This window comes from Macrosteles quadrilineatus, unplaced genomic scaffold (assembly GCF_028750875.1).
Source record: "Macrosteles quadrilineatus isolate MER2022 unplaced genomic scaffold, UCM_ALF_1.0 Scaffold_9__3_contigs__length_116548681, whole genome shotgun sequence".
Classification (NCBI taxonomy): Eukaryota; Metazoa; Arthropoda; class Insecta; order Hemiptera; family Cicadellidae; genus Macrosteles; species Macrosteles quadrilineatus.
In genome coordinates this window covers 84,650,841-84,675,117 of record NW_026542602.1, presented here as the reverse complement: position 1 = coordinate 84,675,117, position 24,277 = coordinate 84,650,841, and the positions used below count along the sequence as shown (strand labels likewise).

Sequence of the window (24,277 nt, the reverse complement as noted above, 5' to 3'; positions counted from 1 at the left end):
GTTGGCGACAATGTTGTAGTGAAGTTTTAGTTTGGTTGTGAAAGCTGATGATTTATTAAAAAAAAAGATATATAAAAATATTGTAGACAATACAATGAGATGGAGCTAGTGACCAATCCACAGCTGCCAGCGTTATCTGACAAAAGTGTAAATCAAAAATGAAATTTCAAAGGCCTGACATCCAAGAATTATTTTTGGCAGGGTTTTTATATTTTGACTTTTTGAATGTGAGAATCCTGAGATATGAATGCAATCATGGAAGCTCTTTGCGAAGTTTGTGCAATTGAAAATTTAAGAGGTTACAATGATAGAAGGTTTTGGAATCGTTTTTGATTCCAAAGTAACTTAATATTGGGAATCGACAATCCTGTGATACCACTGTATCAAGTTTTGAGGAATAACCAATTAAAATTTACCCAGCCCTATTTTAATGATCATCCGCAAAATATACTCAATCCAGATTTATTTTCAGTTGGAAAAATTCACGGCTAATTTACAGTTTTGACGATTTCACAGATAAATGAATGGTCTACAATACTTCAATTCAATTAACTGTTTGTGTTAATGTGTTAAAATACAGAATACACAGATTGTAAACAATTTGGTGAACAATTGATGTAGGTCAAATAGAATTTAGAATCTCGATGATGGTAAGACTCAGTGAGGCACAAGTATCGCAGAATGGAAGCCATTCAAGATACGTACGTGTGCCTCGTAGTCGGCAACTGACTGAGGTGGCGGCAATCCACTACGACACCTGAAATAAGCTGGGGTTCATTAATAATGTTCTTAGACCATTCACTCTCACTCTCATACTGCCCAGCCGGGTCCCACTACCTTACAACTATCTTCACACAATAGCTTAACTTACAACTAACTCTTAGCTGTTCTTAGCCTCTCACAAACACCGTGGATCTTCAGTTAAAACATACTGTTATATCTCAATGATTTACAAAAATTATTTGCAATATTTTAACTAAACAAAAGGTATGCCACTATCAAGGCGGGTTTTCCTAGCTGCCGAATACAACTGCGGGATTGTGAATAGGCTATTAAGTATGTTTTAGCCCCCTTTTTGGCAAGGACATTTTTCTAGATCTACGATATTCAATTACAGACTTGGTTTTGTAACATATTTTAGTAGTCTAGTGTAGGTACCTATAAACAACACAGGTGTATTGGGGAATCAAATTCAGCAGCCAGGAAAACCGGTAAGGATTGTATATTTCATCCTGTTGAGTTGATAATTTTCATAAAATGAATAAACGCATTGATCAGTTGTGTGTATAGTGCAACAAAATTTGCCATTATTGCTTATTTAATACAAATTTATTTCAATATAATTTAGTATGAAATCAATTTGAAATAAAATAATAATAAAAAAACCAATAACAAGTTTATAAAACCACACAGGGTTAAGAATAGTTTGAAGAAGGCATAAATAAAGCTCGAAGATAGATATGGAAAATGATCAAACTTGGAAAAAAAACAGATGTGGATGAAGACAAAACTTTAATTAATGGGTGTGGAAAAGATAAACTTGAAAATAATTATCTTGAATCAATTATGTTATTCAGTTCCTAAGCATGGGTGCAAACTTTTACCTAAAATGTCAACAGAGAATATTAAAATGTCAAGATGAGCTGTATTTGCATTGCAACAATCTCTAAATGTATAAATATCGAATGCTGCTAGTGGGAAAGATTTTTTATTCTACAACAGCAGTACAATGGAAATACAAACAATTTCTTTCAACCACAGCCGAGTTGTTTTTCTTGTTTTAATACATAGTAAAGAAAGGTTTTTAATTGAGCTCTAACTTGAAAATTACTTTCTTAGCTTTTTTAACTTGAGGAAAAAAATGTTTACTCATTTCCATTAGACATAAAAAAAGTGATTATTTTGTTTGAAGGATGGTATTTACTTAATTCAATTACTTGTGAGATGAAACAAGATTTTAATTTGTAAAGAGATTAATTGAATCTTTAATATATCTTTAATATTTATAGTCGAGACAGACTTACCTAACTTAAAGATCAATAATAATTGTTTGAAACTTAACATACCTACATGGCTTGCTTGGTTCTGATCTGTACTTTTTTCAGTTATAATTTAATTTTTTTGTTAATTTTTTTTTTTTTAGTTTTTAGTTTGGACCTGAAGTGTCCGAAGACAAGGGAGTAAATTGAATACTCAATACAATTTACCGTGTAGTACAGGTCGTAATGGAGATTGTCATTGTACTACCATTATTGAGAACATCCATGTTTACTATCTTTAGCCAACCGAAGGCCTACTCATAACCCGTGAGAAGGCGCTTAAGTACATTTGACTTACTTTAAGTTATACTTTTTTTACTTGCTAATTTTGGTGTTGTCTAGATTACTATCGTAGTAAAAAAAGTTAAAGTAAAAAAGCGTTTTGCAAATACAAACTTTAGGTTTTTGCGATGGCAAGTCTCCTTATGGACAGAGATGTCCTATGGACTCTGTACTACACGGTTAATGTAGCATGGAGCATAGGCTGTTATCCTTACATATTACTCCACACATTTGTCTGACTTAAAGTGTATCAAGACCCAACGTGCACCTTAACTAAATATAGTGGGACCACAGCTTCCCTAACCCCCCTCCCCCTCTCATGATGACTGATGATTCTTGAAATACAGAGCTTGAGATCCTTCTGTAAATGAAAATTAGATTAGAGAGAGTTAGACGGGATGCTTATACCATAGACCTATCACCTACACTTCCTTGCAAGAAAATGATTCATTAAAATAACGGTTGGTACTTAGAGATCTAGTAAAATCTCCCTGATAAGTTGTTAGTAGCCGTGAAGCGCAAGCCATATGGAACTTAAAAAAATTGCTAAGGCCTCTCCCATTGAGAAATCTCAATCAAAACTGTGATTATTTGAAATTAACAACAAAGCTGAGGTCAACAAAAAGTTTTTTTTTCAACTTTTTGTTTCATTCCTTTTTCAGATTTTATCTGAAGAAAAAATCAATCACAATCGCGGACATAATTCAATTCAAGATCACATGTTAAAACATTATTTTGGTGGAATCATTTTAGTGCAAAGGACACTTAAATTTATTTTAAATTAAGCCTACTGAATTATGTTTCACAAAATTTACAACATTCTTTAAGCATTCTTATTGTTACAGCCCATCTTAACAAATGTCAAGCTTAACTTACACAATTAGAGGCTGAATACACGATCACAGATAATATTAAAAACAAAAGGCTCTCATAGAATAATGCTACAATTAACAATAGTTAAGAATTTTTGTTTGCTAATAACTGCTCTTCTTTGAGTGACAAATTATCTTATTAAAAAAAAAAAAAAAACCTAACAGAAAGAATAACTTTATTTCCAACCAGCAAATTATTTCATGCCCAATTTACACTTTCTGTTAATGCTAAATAAGTATATATGAAAACAATCACTTGCTTTCTGTTATTAACTCTCCACAACTTAAATATTTTTAGGATTGGGTTTTCTGTAATTTTATTTTCTTAGGTTTTACAGCAACAATTGTTCTCGGCCAGTTTTGTAAAAAAATATAGGCTAAGTTAATAGTCTCAAAACTTTAGATTAAAAACTAGAACGTTGTGAACTGTCAACTGCCTCAAGTAAGTTGGTTGTTTCTATTTCTTCTTCTTTGTTTTATTTCTAAGCTAAATGCTCTTCTAAGTAAAAATGTATCAATGTAGTTTGGGTGCAGTGTGGTTAAACAATCAGTTACTGGGTAAACTATAACTTTATGCAATAAACTGTTAACTATTTGCACAAAAACTTTCCAAAAAGATTACAACTGCTTTTTGAAACTGAAGTCCTTCATTAGGCTATAATAAATACAAAGCTGTATCAGTTTGGAATTTGGATAAATCTTATTTAGAACAAATTTTTATTACATTAGAGCATCTTATATCTCATCCAAATTTTTCTCAAGTAGTGGCAGGGTGCACACCGGAGAAACCCGTTTCAGGAAATTGGATTCATCAAATTGGTTTCAAGGAAACCATTTCTTTAACAAATGCACACAGAAGAAACGGGATTCCATCAGTTTTGTGATATGAATTCGGATGATGAAGATGGTGGTGGTGGCTAAAGAAAATGAAAAGAAAGAAGTATTGGGTTCACCCGTTGGTTCGGGATGGTCAACACAGTACTTACATTGTAGCTCGTTAACTATGCAGTGATCCTGTCAAACTCTTTGATTTTTAGCATGCCAAAGCCTCTTTTTGAACGTTTTGTGGAATTACTTAACTCAATAATAACAAAGAAGGACACCAACCGGAGGTTAGCTCTGAGTGCTGAGGAAAAATAACAATACACTGAGTTAAGTCAATAAAACCAATAGAAACGTGAAACTGAAGCCTATACGAAATCTGTTTTTTGGATTTCATGTAAACCAGTTGCATGAAACAAATGAAATTACAGTTTCATGCAACACAGTGTGCACTGCCCTGTGTTAAACTAATGTATCTGTTGCAAGCAACTAAAGTTTCTCGTTTCATTAAATCGGTTTCCTGAAACGGATTTCTCCAGTGTGCACCCTGCCTTAGATATAAGCACATCCATTTCAGAAAAACAGGAGAAATATTCTCCGTTTTGACAATGCAAAAATCCATACACTTAAATCTGGTTGTTGTATGTAAATATCCGCAGTTGAAGGTGGAAAAGATTATTCATATTTAGTAACCCCGACGGTAGATAAGAGGCGTTCTACAGTAACAAAACTAGAAAATGTATAAGAAACATTTCAAGCTATTTTTACTGGATTTCTCGCAGATACTTATTTCTTTGTAAAACAACCTAAACAAAACTACAAGACCCTTTACCAACACTATCCGCAACAAATTACAAATAAGATGAAGCGATGGGTTTCTTCTACTTGGTCATCTTCTGGGGGAAGCGGAGAGAAGACTCGATAGACCCAAATGGAATAAACAAAATCCACATTAGTAATGTAAACAAACTAACGCATCCACACACACATTCAGCCTCACCCAGCATATAAATATGTAAATCCATCTATAGAACCACTGACATTGACAGCAAACTTTTCAGAATTCAACAATTTATTCTGCAAAAACTGTGCCATAGTGAAACAGATATAGTTACAATTAAGACGACTTTGCATTAACATTTACCAAAGGATATACACTGTCTGTACACTGAGCTTGAATAGTTGCAAACAAGGGAGAAGGAAATTTTAAAAATTTATCTTTTACAGTTCAAAACCATCAGAACCATTTCCAAAGAGTTTTTCAAAGGACAAAAACAAAGTTAAGTAACAGAAGTAGAAAAGCTTGATCACTAAATACTTTAAATTTATTATGAGTTCTGTGTAAAACAATATCAATCTAGGTTATCTAAAGTATTATGAATTTGTAAACTGTTAATTTCTTAACTAGAAATGTTAATATTACAGACCCGCTGAATTAATTAAGAATTATTTTTGATGATAGTAGGCCGATTCTATTTGATCACATATATGTAATTTGCAAAGATAATAGAAATCAAAATCAAAATAAGAGTTGAAACTTACATAACTCCAAATTTAAAATGGGAATATTAAACCTTGTTTGTATCAACCATGGAGAAAAATGGCTAAGGAGAAATGTAAGACCCACAACCAATATTTTAACTAAGTTTTAATACAACTGTGGCTTCAAACTGAAACATTCAAGTCCCTCATTACAATGTCAGTGGTTTAAAATGAGTTTTTTACAGAGTGATAACCATGATAAAAGGATGATACTGTAAAACATAAAATCTGACCTTCAGCAAAAGGATCAATACGTTCAGGAGAGATGATCATTCGCCTGCGTTTTTGTCTGTACTCGTCTTCTTTTTCCGCAGCCGTTTTCTGGCGCCTGTCAGCAAAAGGATCATAGTCTGATTCGCTCTGAAAAACATCAATTCAGATTGAGTACTAGAGCTGTGTACTTACATATCCTGAAAAAATCTCCTATGCAGCAAACTTGAGTTGAAACAAATTAGCTTTTGGGGGAATAACTTGCTAGGTGTAGCACTTTAAGCATCTCAAATATAAAGGGTCATAGATTAGGCCTAATGCAATATTGATTTTAAAAACTTATTCTAGACGTTATAGTTCATAAACATACCAACCATAGCAGTGTATAGGAGGGTTTTACCATTGAGTTTTGGATACTTAAGTAGACATCCTATCTAGCCTATTATGGACTAACTGTCGAACATTTTTTATTCACAAAGAACATGGTAAAATGAGTCAGTCAAAAGATTTGCTAGAGTCTAAATTATATTTTCAATTTTATTTGTTGTAACTGGAATAGATGTTGTGACATACAAGAGTGGTTATTTAAGAAAGTAAGCTTTGCTGTATGTTTGTGGATACTCAGACATCTCAAACAAGACCACAACGGAAAAAAGATTTCACGGCCATTTACACTCCATAACCCATTTTCTGCACCTTACCTTCATTTATTGCATTAGGGCCATAGCCTAAAGCCATCTGGTGATGAATGTCAGCATCTGATGTGTTTATTATGATCCAAAAACTTATCACTGACCTTAACTCGCACACAGCGTTGTTTTGATAGTTTAAACATTTTAAAAACACACAGCAAAGCATACATATCAGCTACAAATTGTGTCATTCTCTTCACAAATTATGCCAGTAAGTGGCAAGGAGCCTCATTGTGGCATACAAGCGAACTACGGATTCATACGCATAACTGCTCTTGCTTGAAAATTTGCCCTCGTACAGTACACAAAAATAACAAGAAGTTGTTGATGAAAAAATGGCATATTTAAAAATGTATAATTTCTATCAGCGCGATTTGTCTGTGGTTTATCAATTAAGTCCATTTTAAATCTAAATCTAGTGACACTTTAACATGGGGATGGAATGTCTAGTTCTATTAAAAGTCAAAGGTAGCTATTACTGATTTGATAAAACTACATTTTCAAGTTTAAAAAATTATAAACATCAAGTAAGGACATAAGGCAAATATTTATTTGCAGAGGATTCTAAGGAACTCATTAAAGCATCAATTTTATTGTCGTCCAATGCAACAAATCAGAAAAAGTATGGTTGAGGATATGCAAAATATAAAATGAAAAGTGATAATTCAGACTGACAGTGTTAATAGATATTTTGACAAGTGTGTGTTTCAACAGCTGTTAAACACAACAATGACTCACCTGAGCGATATCATTAAGAAGAGCAGCTGGGGCCGTAAAACCAGCCCGTTTATTTTGAGGAAAAGACGGGACATCATACTCTTCTTCCTGTAAAAATGACAATTAATAAAAAAATATATTTCTGCACCAATTCAAATCCAAGATCAAACAGGACATGTGTCACAGACCAGATCACACATTTGATGAAACTTAAATATTTATGAAGCCAACATTACTATGCCTAAATCAGTAAACAAAGATGTAGGCCTACTGTACAGATACAATTAAAAGTATTTTCACCACACTACGATATTTTTTGCCGTTTTACTAACAGTTAGGGCCTATCGGATGTTTGAAACAGGCAGAAAACTACGTATTGCTGTCCATGCCAGCTGGCATCGTCATTTAGGGGCCAAGCAGGTTTTTACATCCCTAGGGCCGAAAATCAGATGTTCCTTTATTTCTTAAAACATTAATGCATATTAAATACCGTACACAATCAGTTCCCATAGCATTAGACAATAACTTGTTGTTTTGTTGTCACCGCTGCCTAGGGCACAATGTAAAAACTCTACTGCATAAAACTTACAATATAGTCCAAGATGCTCTAGTTGCCACGGCTGGTTGGGTACAGTACTAATTAATTGTAGCTAAACATGCTGATGCCAAGATGGCAGTCCTAGCCTCCCCTCCAGGCCAAATCTGTCATTAATTTCTAGATAGCCCTTGTTTATACTTAAAATTTGGTCATTTTAAACATTAGTGAAGATAATCATTATTCAAAATAGGTACCTACTATTGAACTAGCCAATATTTAGAGGCCTATTTATATAGGCCTAGGCCTATAGGTCAAATTGGACAATAAAATCTCAAATATTTTGGATAAAATGGACAAATGTATATTGTCAAAGTTACTCATAGATAAACCAAACATGGGAAACAATAAATAGCCATGTTTCGTTAACTTACTAAATCAAATGTGGTAAACATTAGGCCTAACTTAATGGGACATATTTACTGAATCTTAAGTAAAGAGGTACCGGTACTGGTAGTAATAAAGTATACTTACTTCAATTTCATCATTGGCTGCAATCGATGTGACGTAACCTTCATATTTGCCCCCACCATCATAAATATCTCTGTCGTAAAAACCTTTTTCTCCTAATCCAACCCTCTCCTTCTCGGTTAATACTGCTTCGATGTTTTCTTTCTTTTTGGATTGGATCTCTCGAATTTGGGCTTCAATATCTAAAAAATTTGAATGATTAACAATATAGCCATAACTTATGTTAAATGACACTCGGTAACGGAAAGTACCATTTAACTTAAAACGGTTAATTTTTCGTTATAGGTGCCTCCAGACTAATTTTAATATCTTGCTTAATAGTTTTTTACCTCCTGAATCCAAATATACCTACATTAACCCTCCGAGTGTCCCTTGTTTTGGCCTTAATGTATGCCTATTTATTGCTCATTCACCACTGAATGTTACCGATACTGAAGATGTCACCGTCCAAATATACATCAATTGAATAAACAAGGTAGGACGGATGACATTTACAAGTGGAATGAACTGTGGGTGAAATAGGCCAACAGCTGATTGTTTTCCTCAACAAAACGTCAAGCAACTGAAAGTGACAACTTAATTAACTAACTCATCAACTAACTCTGATTCGGCAATTAGAAAACCATCTGATTAGGTAGGCCCTACACTTTTCACGAGTCAGTCCTGAGTCACGATGTGCATAATAATGAGTTGAACACCAACAGTTAGTTATTTGATATTCCTTTCCTTGCCTTTATGAATTGGGCAGCCATTTTGATATCTTTTTGTAGGCTACACTTAGCATCACCCTGACATGCCTTAAGTTAATTTAAGCTCTACGTGTTATTAGTCAGTCAGTCCATCTAGGCCTTTAGCTATTTCTCTAAATGTGATAAAATTCCCTTTAAAGAAAACATTATTGACAACAGAATCACTTAGAATATTTCTAGACTTAGTCAATATTTTGTTTATCGACTATGTTCTTCTTCTCATGATCTAGGCCTATGTTACAGTCTTCAGGGTCAATCCATCTGAAGCGATCCAATATAAAAATACTTGGTTGCTTGACCATTAGAGTAGGCTTAACTTAGCCTGTCTACTGAACAAGAAAATACAAACAAAATAAGACTTTTTTTCTATCAAAAAATTTTGTTGTTTTTTTTATATGCAATGACTGTATATTTAAATACAGTTTATTACAATAAACTAATAAAATAAAAGAAACAGGATCCTTTTTTGTCAAGTCATTCAAATTTTCTGGTAGGTAGCCTAGGCCTACCAAGCAAAAACATGCAGAAAACATTGATTTTGCTCTGGCCATTTGGTGCTTCACATGTATATGATTGCTGGCCCATTCATAGACGAAGTCGTTGCATCTTTTGATGGCGCTCAAAAGGTTACGGTAATAAAATTCAAACGATCATAGTCCTAGTTTAGACTTATTTACGGTAGGCCTAACTTACTTAGTTGTTGTGACAGCAGAAAACTTTTTGCACCAATGTGGTAATTATTTGGACGTAGTGACTACTCGCAGAAGTGAAATTTTTGTTTTTCATAATGACCTAAATTTCACGCTGAATCCGAATATGACGTTTTTATTTTTCGGAAAATACCGGAAATTCCCGAAAAAAGGAAAAAACGGGAAAAAATATTTTTTACTCAAAATACGTCATGTGGGTACTCAAAATACGCGGGATATTGTGTAGATTAAGACTATGCAAGAATTTTTTTGATCCGATGAAAAACACCGGAGATAGGGCGAAAACACGGTGAATAATCGGTTAGGTTAGGCTTGGTTAGGTAAGTTAGGTTAGGTTAGGTTAGGTTAGGTTCGGTTAGGTTAGGTTCGGTTCGGTTCGGTTAGGTTTGGTTAGGTTTGGTTAGGTTTGGTTAGGTTCGGTTAAGTTTGGTTAGGTTCGGTTAGGTTAGGTTAGTTTAGGTTAGTTTATCAATAACATGAGTATTGTAAGTAAACTAACCTAACCTAACCTAACCTAACCTAACCAAACCTAACCTAACCTAATCTAACTCAACCTAACGTAACCTAACTCAATCTAACATAAACAATAATAATAAAATAAAGACCAGCTGATCAGCTGGTATTTTAACACAAACAAACGTTAAACAAAAAATCTAAAATAACATCGCACATTTTCGGGTTAGGTTAGGTTAGGTTTGGTTAGGTCAGGTTAGGTTTGGTTAGGTCAGGTTAGGTTTGGTTAGGTAAGGTTAGGGTAGGTTAGGTTAGGTTAGTTTACTTACAATACTCATGTTATTGATAAACTAACCTAAACTAACCTAACCTAACCGAACCTAACCTAACCGAACCGAACCTAACCTAACCGAACCTAACCTAACCTAACCTAACCTAACCGATTATTCACCGTTTTTTCGCCCTATCTCCGGTGTTTTTCATCGGATCAAAAAAGTTCTTGCATATTCTTAATCTACACAATATCCCGCGTATTTTGAGTACCCACATGACGTATTTTGAGTAAACAATATTTTTTCCCGTTTTTCCCTTTTTTCGGGAATTTCCGGTATTTTCCGAAAAATAAAAACGTCATTTTCGGATTCAGCGTGAAATTTAGGTCATTATGAAAAACAAAAATTTCACTTTTGCGAGTAGTCACTACGTCCAAATAATTACCACCAATGTTTTCAGGTAAAAATATAGTTTCTAATGATATAAAAATTACTATGGTTCCCTTGGTCACCTTAGGCCTAATCGACATAGGCTAATTTCCCTAACTTAACCCTTTGAGTGCCAACGTCGGGGGAACCGGACGTTTTTAAAACGAGCCAAAAGTGCCAACGTCCGGCTGACCGGACGTTTCGTAATGATCGAACAGTTGTCATAACAACCGAATGGATACTCGGATTCTTTTAACCCATATATTAACATTGAGTCGAAAGTTACTAGATGCGATACTTCGTTTCGTTGGTCGAAATATCGAAAATTCGATTTTTACGAAATTTTAACCTAAAAATCGCCAGATCGCGCTCGGAATGTTTAGCGCGACCTTCGGGAAAAATCATCGGCATTTTTTGAGCGTTACTTTTATTTCTCGCCTGGCACTCTAAGGGTTAATGTCTGCCGGTGAACTGGTTATAGGCTATGTAATTTAGGCTATGTAAAAGTAGGCTATCACCAAGATTTACGTTAACATATGAATTAGATTGAAAGCATGGTTATCTTCTTGAAGATGCTTAACGGTCCTTGACATCAAGATTGGGGGCCTAGGCTAGGCCTAGGACTGGACTGCACCAAGTTACACTACATTCAACAAAGTAGGCTTAGGCCAAGTAAGAATTAAGTGCAAGTTTGTTTTGAATGTACTTAATCTAAAATTGATTATTTAATAGATTGTGTAAATGAAGAACGATCCTACTTTACTTGATTACCCAATAAAAAAAGGCTAGTCTCTCATGGGGTCCGCAGGGTCTTCCACAAACTTATTAGAAGCGCTCTAACAAATACAATACAGAATATTCATAAGTTTACTGTATATTACTTTAAGATAAATAAATGTAACTTTTCAGACTAAAATCAAGCGTCGAAGAAGTCCAAATATGCCTAGTTTTATCAAAATTACCTTCATGAGTCCTCGGTATATTCGCCATTTTCTTGAAAACAACACAACACAGAATTGAGAATACAGAACGAACGACGGACGGGACGAACGACAGACAGAACGAGAACGACAGAACAGAGACAGGAAACAGCAGAAACGGAGACGGACCACAACGAAATACTCCCGCCGCAGCAAACCTGCCGACTAAGCGAATTTCCATATTTATCTGAAATGATTTTCAATTAAATCTATTTAACGTTTGGTTTAAAGAGTACCTAGGTTTGCTGCAACAAGGGAACTAATACAGTGAGTTTTCTAGTAAAATTTTAATAGCTTAGTATAAAATAAATAAAATTGCCAAGTTTGATAAAAATATATCCATAAACAAGCAAACTATAACATTTTACAAATTCTCTATAAGAATAACATGTTAATTTTAAATTTTAAACTTTTTGAATTTTCTCCGTCACCAATAACCGTACAAAAACACTTTTGTATACTAAAATATTTGTTTTTTTAAGTTCTTTAAAAAGGTCTAGAGAGAAATTGGGAAATTTTGTGTTTTGGGGGTCAAAAATGACAAAAACGAATTTTTACCCCATAAACCCCCCCGTAAAACCCCGTTCCCATGGTCCGATCATGCTGATTCGCGAACTCATTCAAGTTTATCCCGCCTTAGGCCCAGCGCACACGGTGTGACTGTTTTACAACTTTCGTTGCAAACTAGTTGCGAGTGCAACTGTTTTGTGACCTCGGCAATGTATTGCAGTGGGGAAGCGCACACGACGCAACTGGTTGTATGCGATTTAAAAAAAAACATTTGAAACCAGTTGCAACCGTGGGCCCGACGTTGCAGACTTCAGTTGCACGAGACCACGGGGTGTTTGATGGTATTTTGACGGCCGTAAGTGTTTATAATTTCCTATCCGACTAGCTCTAGCTGCTACAAACAGCCTAGTACTTAACATTCTTGCTCAAATAAGGGTGAACCCAATGCTCTCTCAGTACCCTTCGCTGTCTTCGGTATTGATAATAGCTAATAACGTCTTCTTCGTCTGAGACTGGCATAGTAAGCGCACTTGGCCTTAAAACAACGTAACAACACTAAATTGACACTCCACTGATTGCACAATAGACGCAACTGTAGTTGTAAAACAGTCACACCGTGTGCGCTGGGCTGGGCCTTACACCTTTAAACCAAATTTCATCAAAATCGGACAAAAATTAAAAAATTACTCAAGTTATCGCGTTCATGGACATCTATCTATCTATACTATTATAAAAAAGAGGTGGTTGCTGTATGTGTGTATGGGAAAAGTAAACTCGAAAAATACTGGTCGGATTGGGCTGAAATTTGGCATGATGATAGCTCACATTCCTGATTAACATATAGGCATATTCTTATTTCAAAAATCCTTTCGGGCTCCGCCCCAGTGGCTCTGGAGTTTCCCATGTTAACCTTATGAGAAATGGAATTATTGAATCTTAACAGCTGTTTCAATTAAACAAGTTGGTTCTGTTCTATGATGTTCAATAGCATTAAAGTTACAAGGATTACCAACAGGGTGCAGCACTATTATTTCTTTTACATTTATGACAACAGCTAATTTGCAACCAAAAGGTGAGTGAGCGTAGCGAACGAACTTCAACCTGGAGGCGAGTTAGCGTAGCGAACGAGCTAACCTGAAGGCAAGTGAGCGCAGCGAACGAGCTCCAACCTAAAGGTGAGTGAGCGTAGCGAACAAACTTCAACCAGGACGTGATTGAGCCATGCGAACGAGATAATCTTGAAAATTAAGAAGTTAAACGGGGCAAAGCCCGCGGGTTACAGCTAGTAATATATAAAAATACCGAAAAGAGAACATAAACTATAAACACGAAATAACAGGTTAATTCGTAGTTATAATAGTCAATCAGCTGCTCATAGTATTATTTTTATTTAAGTGTTGCCAACCTATTTCCAAGCGTACACGTACACGGATTACGTGCATAATAGAACCACGCTGTTTCGTTTTGTTTCGTTGGAATCCTGATGTGCGGCAAAGTATAAACAAACCGTACGACAATAGTTAGGGTCTGACTTAGGGGAGGTACGAATGAGGCATTAGTTCAAAATTCCTCAGTGAACAGCGCTGTAGTAAACTTAGAGAGTACTTTGGCAATGAAGGTTTACTAATCTCAAAAATAGTTCTGTTCATAAAATAAAATTATAAATGCCTCAAATTAAATTTTATTATTTTTTAATTATAAAATTAAACTATCATAACCTAACCGAACTAACCAAACTGGCTGATAATGAAATAATATAACAAAAGTTTAGTAATAGAAAAAATAATTTTGTTTATTAAATAAAACTAGAAATTGCTCAATTAAAATTTTATAATGACTTAATAATAAAATTAAACTGTCATAACCGAACCAAACCAACCAAACTTGCTGATAATAAAAGAATCTTGGACAAAAAGTTAAATCCACCAGCGGGATTTGAACCAGGGACCTTTAGCATATCAGCCCGGCACGCTAACCATTAGCCCACCGAGGCCGATGACTAAGGATCCTTTTGTTACGGTAATGGCGTTCCCTCAGCTAATAAGAAGCCAACAGCTGACATCGTAGCCTCTTCTATACCTCCCCTGAGTAAATACCCAATAGGGTTATGTGCAACTAGTGAGAAAAGTGAGCAATTGACTCACTCGAGAGAAATCCTTACTCACGAGCCGTAGGCGAGTCCCTGTGAATCCCTGTGACCACAGGGCGAGGGCACAGATGACAACACAGAAAAATTGGTACACAATACAGAACAGAAACGAGAATCAGCTCAGTTAGGCCCCTGAATATATGGTTTGACCTAGAAATAATTAGAACACAGATGAAACCATTGTTGTTCGATAGTGAAAAGTATTGTGAATAACATATCAAAAGTCTCCAAAAATATCTTTGGTGGAACACCACCATTTTTCCAAAATGGCGGCCAAATCCAGTAGTTTTTTTGTTTTTTATTGAAATTCTGACTTTCCAGTCAATATTGGTGAAAAGTCGTTAATCCATTTATTGTTCCTCCTGAAATTACCTTTAAAATGATACCAAATACATGTACCTAATACAAAAAATAAACCCCGTAGAAATAATAAAATATTTAAAATAAAAATATTTGTTATAAATTAATGTAATAGTCCATAAGCAAACTCAAAATAACGTACACAGGGATCGTATAAAAATTTGCAAGTAAACATTTTATGGTTTTATTTTTATTGTTGTTGTGTGCAGAGTGACATACCGAAAGTTGCAAAAAATCAGTCCACGGGAAACCCCTAAATTAAGGAATAAATGGCGGCTTTTCCCAATATTGGAAAAAATTTTCAGCAAAAGATACCACATGTTATTTTGCACATTTTTCGAGATATTGACTTGGAACCACGAACAAAATATGTTGGATGGTCCGTACTTAATTTCCATAGGGGGCGCTTTTTGGGCCGCCAACTTGGATCAGCCATATTGGATCTGCCATATTGGATATAAATATTTTTTAATAATGTAATTATAGTGTTGGGACACATCATTATGAACTAGATTTCCACGCTGATTTCAATGCTGAAATCCGTTTTATCGTTGCTTAAGATATATTAAAACGAAAACTCTCCCCTATACATCACTTACGGACGTATCGTACTTTGAAAATGTGTTTGGAATATTTTTCTCCAGGTATTATTAATGCTTGCAGTTCGTTCTAGCCTTAAAATATTCAGTGATAAAAGAGCTGTCATTTTAGTTAGCTTTCATTTTGTTTTATTTATAGTTAAAACAGACTAGTTATAGACAAGGTACAAACCCCAACACAAAATTTAACTTTTTTTTATCAGTTGTTGTTAAAGATTTATATCTCGGGTTGTTAATATGTTAACAAGTTCGTTCTGGTATCAAAGTATACTCAGTAAATGTTTGGCTTTAATTTTATTAATTTTAAGACAAATTTAAAACGAATCATGTAGGCCTACCTTCAATGAACTATTGAATGAATTATTGTTATTTTGAAATTTGTCTTTAGTTAAAGACATTTATCCCCAATTCTAAATAACTCCCAATAAGGAATTCATAGCTAAAATAAAAGTCAATACTTGAACGAATAGCTATGACGAGTTTTTCCCGTTTTCACCCTGCACAACACTACAAAATAAAACCATAAAACGTTTTGTTGAAATTGTTTAAAGGCTATATCTTATGTTTATCTAAATATAACTTCCAAGTTACACAGTTACAGTTATTTATAAGTACAGTTATTTAAAAGTTAGTCATATGTACCATCAGTCAAACACCACTCCCAATCTGTTGGATCTGCTGGTGAACTATTTCCACGCCATACTTGAACCTATTAGTACAACCTTAGGCTGTGGTAGTTTTCAATGTGTTTTTAAATTGTTAAAGTACGAAAAGTCCATAAAAAATGTATGGGGGAGAGTTTTCGTTTTTATATATCTTAAAATCGTAAAACGCTATTTAAAAACTGATTTCAGCATTGAAATCAGCGTGGAAATCTAGTTCATAATGATGTGTCACACTATAATTACATTAAAAAATATTTATATCCAATATGGCCGATCCAAGATGGCGGCCCAAAAAGCGGCCCCTATTGAAATTAAAATTAAGTTTTTTGCAAAATTTGTCCAATATTGGGAAAAGCCGCCATTTTTTCCTTAATTTAGGGGTTTCCCATGGACTGATTTTTTTGCAACTTTTGGTATGTCACTCTGCACACCACAACAATAAAAATAAAACCATAAAATGTTTACTTGCAAATTTTTATACGATCCCTGTGTACTTTATTTTTAGTTTGCTTATGGACTATTACATTAATTTATAACAAATATTTTTATTTTAAATATTTTATTATTCCTACGGGGTTTATTTTTTGTATTAGGTACATGTATTTGGTATCATTTTAAAGGTAATTTCAGGAGGAACATTAAATGTATTGACGACTTTTCACCAATATTGACTGGAAAGTCAGAATTTCAATAAAAAGCAAAAAACTACTGGATTTGGCCGCCATTTTGGAAAAATGGTGGTGTTCCACCAAAGATATTTTTGGAGACTTTTGATATGTCATTCACAACACTTTTCACTATCGAACAACAATGGTTTCATCTGTGTTCTAATTATTTCTAGGTTTTGCTATTTATTTTCTTATTTTAAGGCGCCTAAGTGACGAGAATCGAAGTAACGAAAACGAAGCCGATTCCGTGACCCGAGACCCGATTGCCGAGGCGATTACGATTAGGATTAGAATATGATGTTGAAGTTGCGCGAAGATTGATATTGACATAATCAATTGAAATTGAAAATGTTTGGACACCGATTTTGTGAACGACTGTGTTTTCGTGTCTAGCTTAAAATAGTATCATACATAAGGATTTATAGGCCTAATTTTGTTGCTGCAATAACAACTAAGGTTAGTTATTGTCTTATTCTTTAACCTTTTAAGTTTTAAGTTCCTCATAAGTAGGCCTATAGCCTGCCGGGCGCTGTTTCACATAGGCCTAACTTAACTATTCACACTTATAATGTAACTTAGGTTTATTGAATTTATTGGTGTGAACCTGGCAATAACTCCAGCCATAAGTAGTGCGCGAGCCCGAAAAAATCCATTGCTGGCCGCTTTGCGGCAAAATACGTCCGCGATGCATATTACCGATTATGCCAACAGATAGAGGACACTTTAACGGACACGACAGTATCAACATTATGTACCTGGGGAGTAGGTTAAGGGGGGTAAAATGAGCAATAAGTAGTGCGCGCACCACCAAAAATCTATTGCTGGCCGAAAATACGTCCGCGATGCATATTACCGATTATGCCAACAGATAGAGGACACTTTAACGGACACGACAGTATCAATATTATGTACCTGGGGAGTAGTATAAGGGGGGTAAAATCGGCAAAAAGTAGTGCGCGCGCTACAAAAAATCTATTGCTGGCCGTATTACGGCAAAATACGTCCGCGATGCATATTACCGATTATGCCAACAGATAGAGGACACTTTAACGGACACGACAGTATCAACATTATGTACCTGGGGAGTAGTATAAGGGGGGTAAAATGGGCAAAAAGTAGTGCGCGCGCTACAAAAAATCTATTGCTGGCCGTATTGCGGCAAAATACGTCCGCGATGCATATTACCGATGATGCCAACAGATAGAGGACACTTTAACGGACACGACAGTATCAACATTATGTACCTGGGGAGTAGTATAAGGGGGGTAAAATCGGCAAACAGTAGTGCGCGCGCTACAAAAAATCTATTGCTGGCCGTATTACGGCAAAATACGTCCGCGATGCATATTACCGATTATGCCAACAGATAGAGGACACTTTAACGGACACGACAGTATCAACATTATGTACCTGGGGAGTAGGTTAAGGGGGGTAAAATGGGCAAAAAGTAGTGCGTGCGCTACAAAAAATCTATTGCTGGCCGTATTGCGGCAAAATACGTCCGTGATGCATATTACCGATGATGCCAACAGATAGAGGGCACTTTAACGGACACGACAGTATCAACATTATGTACCTGGGGAGTAGTATAAGGGGGGTAAAATGAGCAATAAGTAGTGCGCGCGCCACAAAAAATGTACATTAAATAACTAATACAACTAGTACCTAATAGTAAAAGGTATGCCATCATGTACTATGCCAACATGTGGCATAGTAGCTCTACTCTACTTCCCCCACTACTGCCCTAATTTTCACTTTCCTGCACACTATACCCGTGTAAACGTGATTAAGTCAGTAGTAGAGTAGAGTTTCCAGTAGAGTGAAACTGTCTTGAGCTGTATTTGAGACTTGTATTGTTGACATTCGTGTATTCATTAATTATACTATTTATTAACAGCTGTGTCTAAGGAACATGTCGGCCTTAGTCACTAACAAGACTACAAGATCGTGCCACTCATCCTACACTCATCCTTCACTCATATTTGGGTTAAAATACGCACATAGTGGCGTCCCCATCTTAAATAATTGATAATTGATAATTATTATTGATTTTCAGGCGTGTTCTGGGTGAATATTATTGTATTTGTATTTGTATTTTCTTCACAACAACGCTCATTTTGATGAATTTAAAAACCTATCACCAACACGAACAGTGAGGCACACTATCATCAACACTCTACTGTGTGTGAACAGTCGGCTTCTGTAAATCGGTAGAGTGAACAAGATAGTGGCTCTACTAGAAACTCTACTCTACCCACAACTCTACCCTTGTAAACCAGGCTGTAGTCTTAATAGGTACTAGTTGTATTAGTTATTTAATGTACATTTTTTGTGGCGCGCGCATTACTTATTGCTGATTTTACCCCCCTTATACTACTCCCCAGGTACATAATGTTGATACTGTCGTGTCTGTTAAAGTGTCCTCTATCTGTTGGCATCATCGGTTATATGCATCGCGGACGTATTTTGCCGCAAAACGGCCAGCAATAGATTTTTTGTGGCGCGCGCACTACTTATTGCCAAGTTATTGCCAGGTTCACACAAGTATTGAATTTGCTGTATAGGCCTAACTTAGGATAATTTTATTGTCATGTGCCTAATTTTATAATAGTCTAGGCTAGATTAGAAATTTAGGCCAAAATTTGGCTGCACTTTAGGTCCTACACTCATTAGAATGAAAATATCGATCGATATACCGTATCGATTATTCGATATAGCCTATCGTTTGGTTAGGGTAAGGTTAACCTAACCTAACTAACCAAACGATGTAGGCTATCAAATGAAACAATCGAATAATCGATATTTTCATTTGGTTGTTTGTGTAGGACCTAAAGTAAAGTAGGCCAAAATTTGAAATCAGGCTCCATTGAACTTAAAAGTAGCTTATCTAAGTTAGTCCTAGCCCATTCAATCGTATATTTTCATTGTAAATTTAATTACCAGTGTATGTATCACTGTATGCCGCTAGCTGCACAATATTGAACATCATGTAAAAAGTGGTGTTTGCCGTCGCAATAAATTAATTGATTACATTCCGTAATTTTGATCTACCGTACCGTAACTTAACTTATGTCTACCCTAGAGTTTTTTGCACGCTGAATCCGGAAATGCAATCAGTTTTTGTTGGAGAGATTCCTAAATGACCGGACAGTTAAATAATTAATATTAAGCTTCAGTTTTGTAGTAAATAATATTCACATATTTGTGGTATGGGCGAGTCCAAGTTCTAGTGGCGACTAACACTTAAAGGGGAGGAAGGATTGTGGAGTGGAAACAGCTGTCAGTTGTTTACATTCGATAACAACAGACAAAACCACACAGGACGCCATGACAGCAAAATCAGAGTTACAATATGCAATAACTAGATTTTTAAAAGAAAATGGACTTTTCCTACAGTCACCCGACAAAGTTGGCTTCCTTGTACTGTTTATAGTACAGAAAGCTGCTAATTGCTGCATATTTATACTTTGCCGTACGGTTTATACTTTGTCGTACGGTTTATACTTTGCCGCACATCAGGATTCCAACGAAACAACACAAAACAGCGTGGTTCTATTATGCACGTAATCCATGTAAGCTTGGAAATAGGTTGGCAACACTTAAAGATAATAATACTATGAGCAGCTGATTGACTATTATAACTACGATTTAACCTGTCATTTCGTGTTTATAGTTTCGGTATTTCTGAACTTTATTGACTTTTCTTTTAAACGTTTTTAAAAGGTTCCTACGATCTTAATAAACAAGAAAATACCTTTAAAGCATTTTTTTTAGGCGCGGAAACCACTTCAAATTACAAAAACATACGGAACTATATTCTCAAAACGTGGAGCACATTTCTTGCCGAGGAAAAATAGCGGAGTGATACGGACCGCGGGTACTACTTTCTCTAGGGCACCATTTGTGTTGCCAGCTGAACCTAAAAACGTGTTGTATATTGTTTGAAAGACTAATTATTTATATGTTTTATAGTGACTGTAGGAAAAATATAATGTGTAACACGAGTTAAAAAGGCCTTTGCTGCACTCGAGATCATTCCGCACTCGCCTGCGGCTCGTGCGTAAACATTGCTCTCGTGTGCAGCAAATTGCCACTTTCACCACTAGTTACACAAATAACTATTGGTGCTGTTTAGAAAATACACTAAATCAACTACGATACATAAACTATTAATCACATCAACATAAATTATAGAACAAAATAGAATTTATTCACGTAAAATATCAGTAATAGAAGCAAGGCCACTGCCGACATGATCATCGTCTTCATTCCAATCCTGAACCATTGACTAATGCCTCAACGTCTGTTAATGAACGTGCCATAGTGCATAATCCCATCTAGTACATAATCCCATTGTGTCTAAAAGTGAAAACGTGCCACAGTGCATAATTTAATGTATCAGCAACTAATAAATGATGTTACATAATCTAATCTAATCCAACCTAACCTAACCCAACCCAACCCAACCTTAATAGTAATGTTTAAATCGCATTTTATGTCAGAAAAGGCATGTGAGGAAGATAGGTCGGACTTTATGCGGATTCGTGACTGTATTAAGTGTTTTGAAGTGAGGTTAGATTATGTAAGTTAAAGGTTAGGTTATAATGAACCGACTCATTAATTTATGCTACTTCCAGACTGTTTTTGCACAGTTAAATAGTGGTTGAAACACAATGAAATAACAATCATCAGTTGATAACAGCTAACTAAATTCTATAATTCCTTTTGAATATGAATACTCATAAGGTTAACATGGGTAACTACAGAGCCACTGGGGCGGAGCCCGAAAGAATTTTTGAGATAAGACTAGGCCTATATGTTAATCGTGAATGTAATCTATCATCATGCCAAAGTTCAGCCCAATCCGTCCAGTAGTTAATGCGTGATTGAACTTCAAACAAACACAAACTTTCACATTTATAATATTATAGTAAGATTATTAGGTTAACATGGGAAACTCCTAGAGCCACTGGGGTGGAGTCCGAAAGGATTTTTGAGATAAGTATGCGTCTATACTGTATGTTATTTGGGAATGTGAGCTATCATCACACCAAATTTCAGCCCAATTTGACCATTATTTTTTGTGCTTAGGCTACTTGTCACAAACATCCATCCATCCATAGGCCTACATCCAAACTTTCTCATAATATTAGTATGATTTGGATCAAATTTGGCAAATCTATTTTTTACTACAGCTATTAATATTTTACTAACAACACACTTTATTACCCACCCTGTAGTTATCAAACCTAGTTACTTGTTAAACATAATGTTATATTTGAATAGATTTAATTGAAAATCAAAACATACCAACTTCAATGAGAACACATTCAATCTTTATTTGAATGTAAAGCAAAAGAAATCCTTTAACTTGCACTTCAAAATTCAAATAATGTGTTGAGAAAATATATTTTTATAATGCTAAGTGCATAATGAATAGCATTCTGTTCTTCTGAACAGCTGCAGCTAAAAAAAAATACTTATCAAATGAAAAATTTAATTTAATTTTTTTGTTACAGAAATGGCTAAAAACCAAGTAGGTAACATCAAATTTTCTACATGGAATGTTTGTGGGAACGGAACTCCAGAGGAGATTGATAAACTTTTACATAAATCTTCTGAACAACAAAGTTCACACATTGTTTGTATCCAGCAAGCCAACCTGCCTGTTGGCGATTTGCCACATTACAAGTGGCTGTGTTCTGGACAGCAAGGATCAGCTGTGGCAATCAAGAAAACATCCTCTCTACAAGCCGAGACCTTTGAACAAGTATGTGAACAGATATGCGTGGCTCATGTTGTTACTGAAGACAAAATACCTGTATACGTCATATCTTGTTACATCCCGCCTTCAGATGATTATGCTTCCAAAGACTTATGGCAAAAATTGGTATCTGTTGTTAAAAAAGTTCCAGCAAACGCTGCATATGTTATTGCCGGTGATTTTAACGCGAAAATTGGTAGAGATGATTGTTACACTAAAGATGATTGTATCACTAAAGGTATGATCGGCCCAAAGCTGTTTCATAACGTCTCTGATGAAAATGGCGTTCAACTGAGGAAGTGTATACTGAGTTGGCATGCTACAGTATTAACCACTTACGGTACAGGTCGGCCAGTACCCACGTATAAAGATGACCGAGCATCCCAGCGGAGCTACATCATGGGGTCTTCTGATAGGATTCCGTTTCACACAAGAACTTTGCTGCAAGATACTGAGAGTAGCTGGTATTCAGGCTACAAGAGTGCTCTAATTTCAAAATGTGTTCGAATTAAGGTAAGTTATAGGGATCAAAGTTTAAGTAACAAGCCTATAGGTACTCTGGTTGCTCAAAGAGTGTGGCTGGACTCAGGATCAGCCCTACTCACACACTTGTAACCCTCACACAGACACAACCGATTAGGACGGACCATTGATCTGCCACGTGAGTAATCACTGGCTCACACAAATTTTATTAAAAATTTTCTAATCTAGGTGATGAGTTTCCTCTGTAAAAGTAGATTTTACTATGGTTTTTCTAATTTTTCCTTCCTGTTTGAGTCTAATGCTTTTTGTCAAGCTCAAAATGATATGTAAAATGATATCATTCAATGTTTAAATTTTACTAAACTAATTTAGAAGTTAAGATTATTTGGAATTATTTTGCTAGGAATTGAGTAGCAAATTTAGAAACACAAAGCATTTTACTGTATATCGTCACTTAATTTACTAGCAACCATTGGTAGGGAAGGGGAGCGGATCCTTTAGGCAATCTGGACAGTGGTGAGTGTGTGTGTGTAGGAGTTGGTTCCCTCGTAGGTAGGGGCAAGATTCAGCTGCACTCCCTGGACAAACAGATTATAGTTTCTTATCTAATGAGTCCTTTATGCACTTGACTATTTAATTAGGATTTAAACAGGTAATTGATCTACAGTAGAACTTCTTTAATCCAAACCCCCGTAATCCGAACGTCCACTAATCCGAACCCCTAATTGCTGTACTCTATACACAGTACAGCAGTTCTTTATTGTATACTGTATTTAATGTACAGTACTGTTTATTCACCATGTTTACTACTGTATTAAATAAACAATGTATTTTAATTTATAAAACATTTTTTTCACTTTTCCCAAAATAATTTAGATCAATTTTAACCATGTTTTAGCTATTGTTATGTAAAAACAGCAATATGTTCTGTAATCCGAACTATTCACTAGTCCGAACTACCCCTGGTCCCAATTAGTTCGGATTAAAGAGGTTCTACTGTACTCACATCTGTCTTAATCCTAAATGTCATTTATTTACATAGTCTAAAATCTGGCTTACATTCACATTGATCAATGAGACACTTCTAATCGTTTCTACTTTAATGTTAAGTACTGTAGACACCCTCTGTCTTAGCAAAAAAGAGCTTGGTTTATCCTCCCTCGGTTTTAAAATTGGTAAGTTTTACCAACCTTTTCCTAGAACCAAGAGGCTTCCGTTCCTATCCTCATTGCAGTAGTACCTAC

The 24,277-nt window shown here is 35.4% G+C and overlaps 2 protein-coding genes across 10 annotated transcripts in view; one reads left to right on the top strand and one right to left on the bottom strand.

The window, feature by feature from the left end:
* Positions 1 to 11,912, bottom strand: part of LOC129002131 (splicing factor 3B subunit 1) — a 28,896-nt gene extending 16,984 nt beyond the window's left edge. Inside the window, exons 1-4 of one of the 3 annotated variants that reach the window (XM_054429728.1) lie at positions 11,818 to 11,912; positions 8,246 to 8,424; positions 7,198 to 7,284; positions 5,791 to 5,917 (exon numbers count right to left, since the gene is read on the bottom strand). In XM_054429728.1, coding sequence (XP_054285703.1) covers positions 5,791 to 5,917; positions 7,198 to 7,284; positions 8,246 to 8,424; positions 11,818 to 11,845 — 421 coding nt within the window. In that variant the 5' untranslated portion in view covers positions 11,846 to 11,912. Of the gene's footprint in view, positions 1 to 705; positions 1,311 to 5,790; positions 5,918 to 7,197; positions 7,285 to 8,245; positions 8,425 to 11,817 lie in introns of those variants that run through there. The other 2 variants (XM_054429730.1, XM_054429729.1) reach the window with 2 other exon arrangements.
* A 5,093-nt stretch (positions 11,913 to 17,005) lies between these two features.
* LOC129002303 (uncharacterized) overlaps positions 17,006 to 24,277 on the top strand; it is a 69,148-nt gene continuing 61,876 nt past the window's right edge. For 5 of the 7 annotated variants that reach the window (XM_054429998.1, XM_054429999.1, XM_054430002.1 and 2 more), the window contains exons 1-2: positions 17,011 to 17,242; positions 22,306 to 23,063. In XM_054429998.1, the coding sequence (XP_054285973.1) occupies positions 22,308 to 23,063 (756 nt within the window). In that variant the 5' untranslated portion in view covers positions 17,011 to 17,242; positions 22,306 to 22,307. Of the gene's footprint in view, positions 17,243 to 22,305; positions 23,064 to 24,277 lie in introns of all 7 variants that reach the window. The other 2 variants (XM_054430005.1, XM_054430004.1) reach the window with 2 other exon arrangements.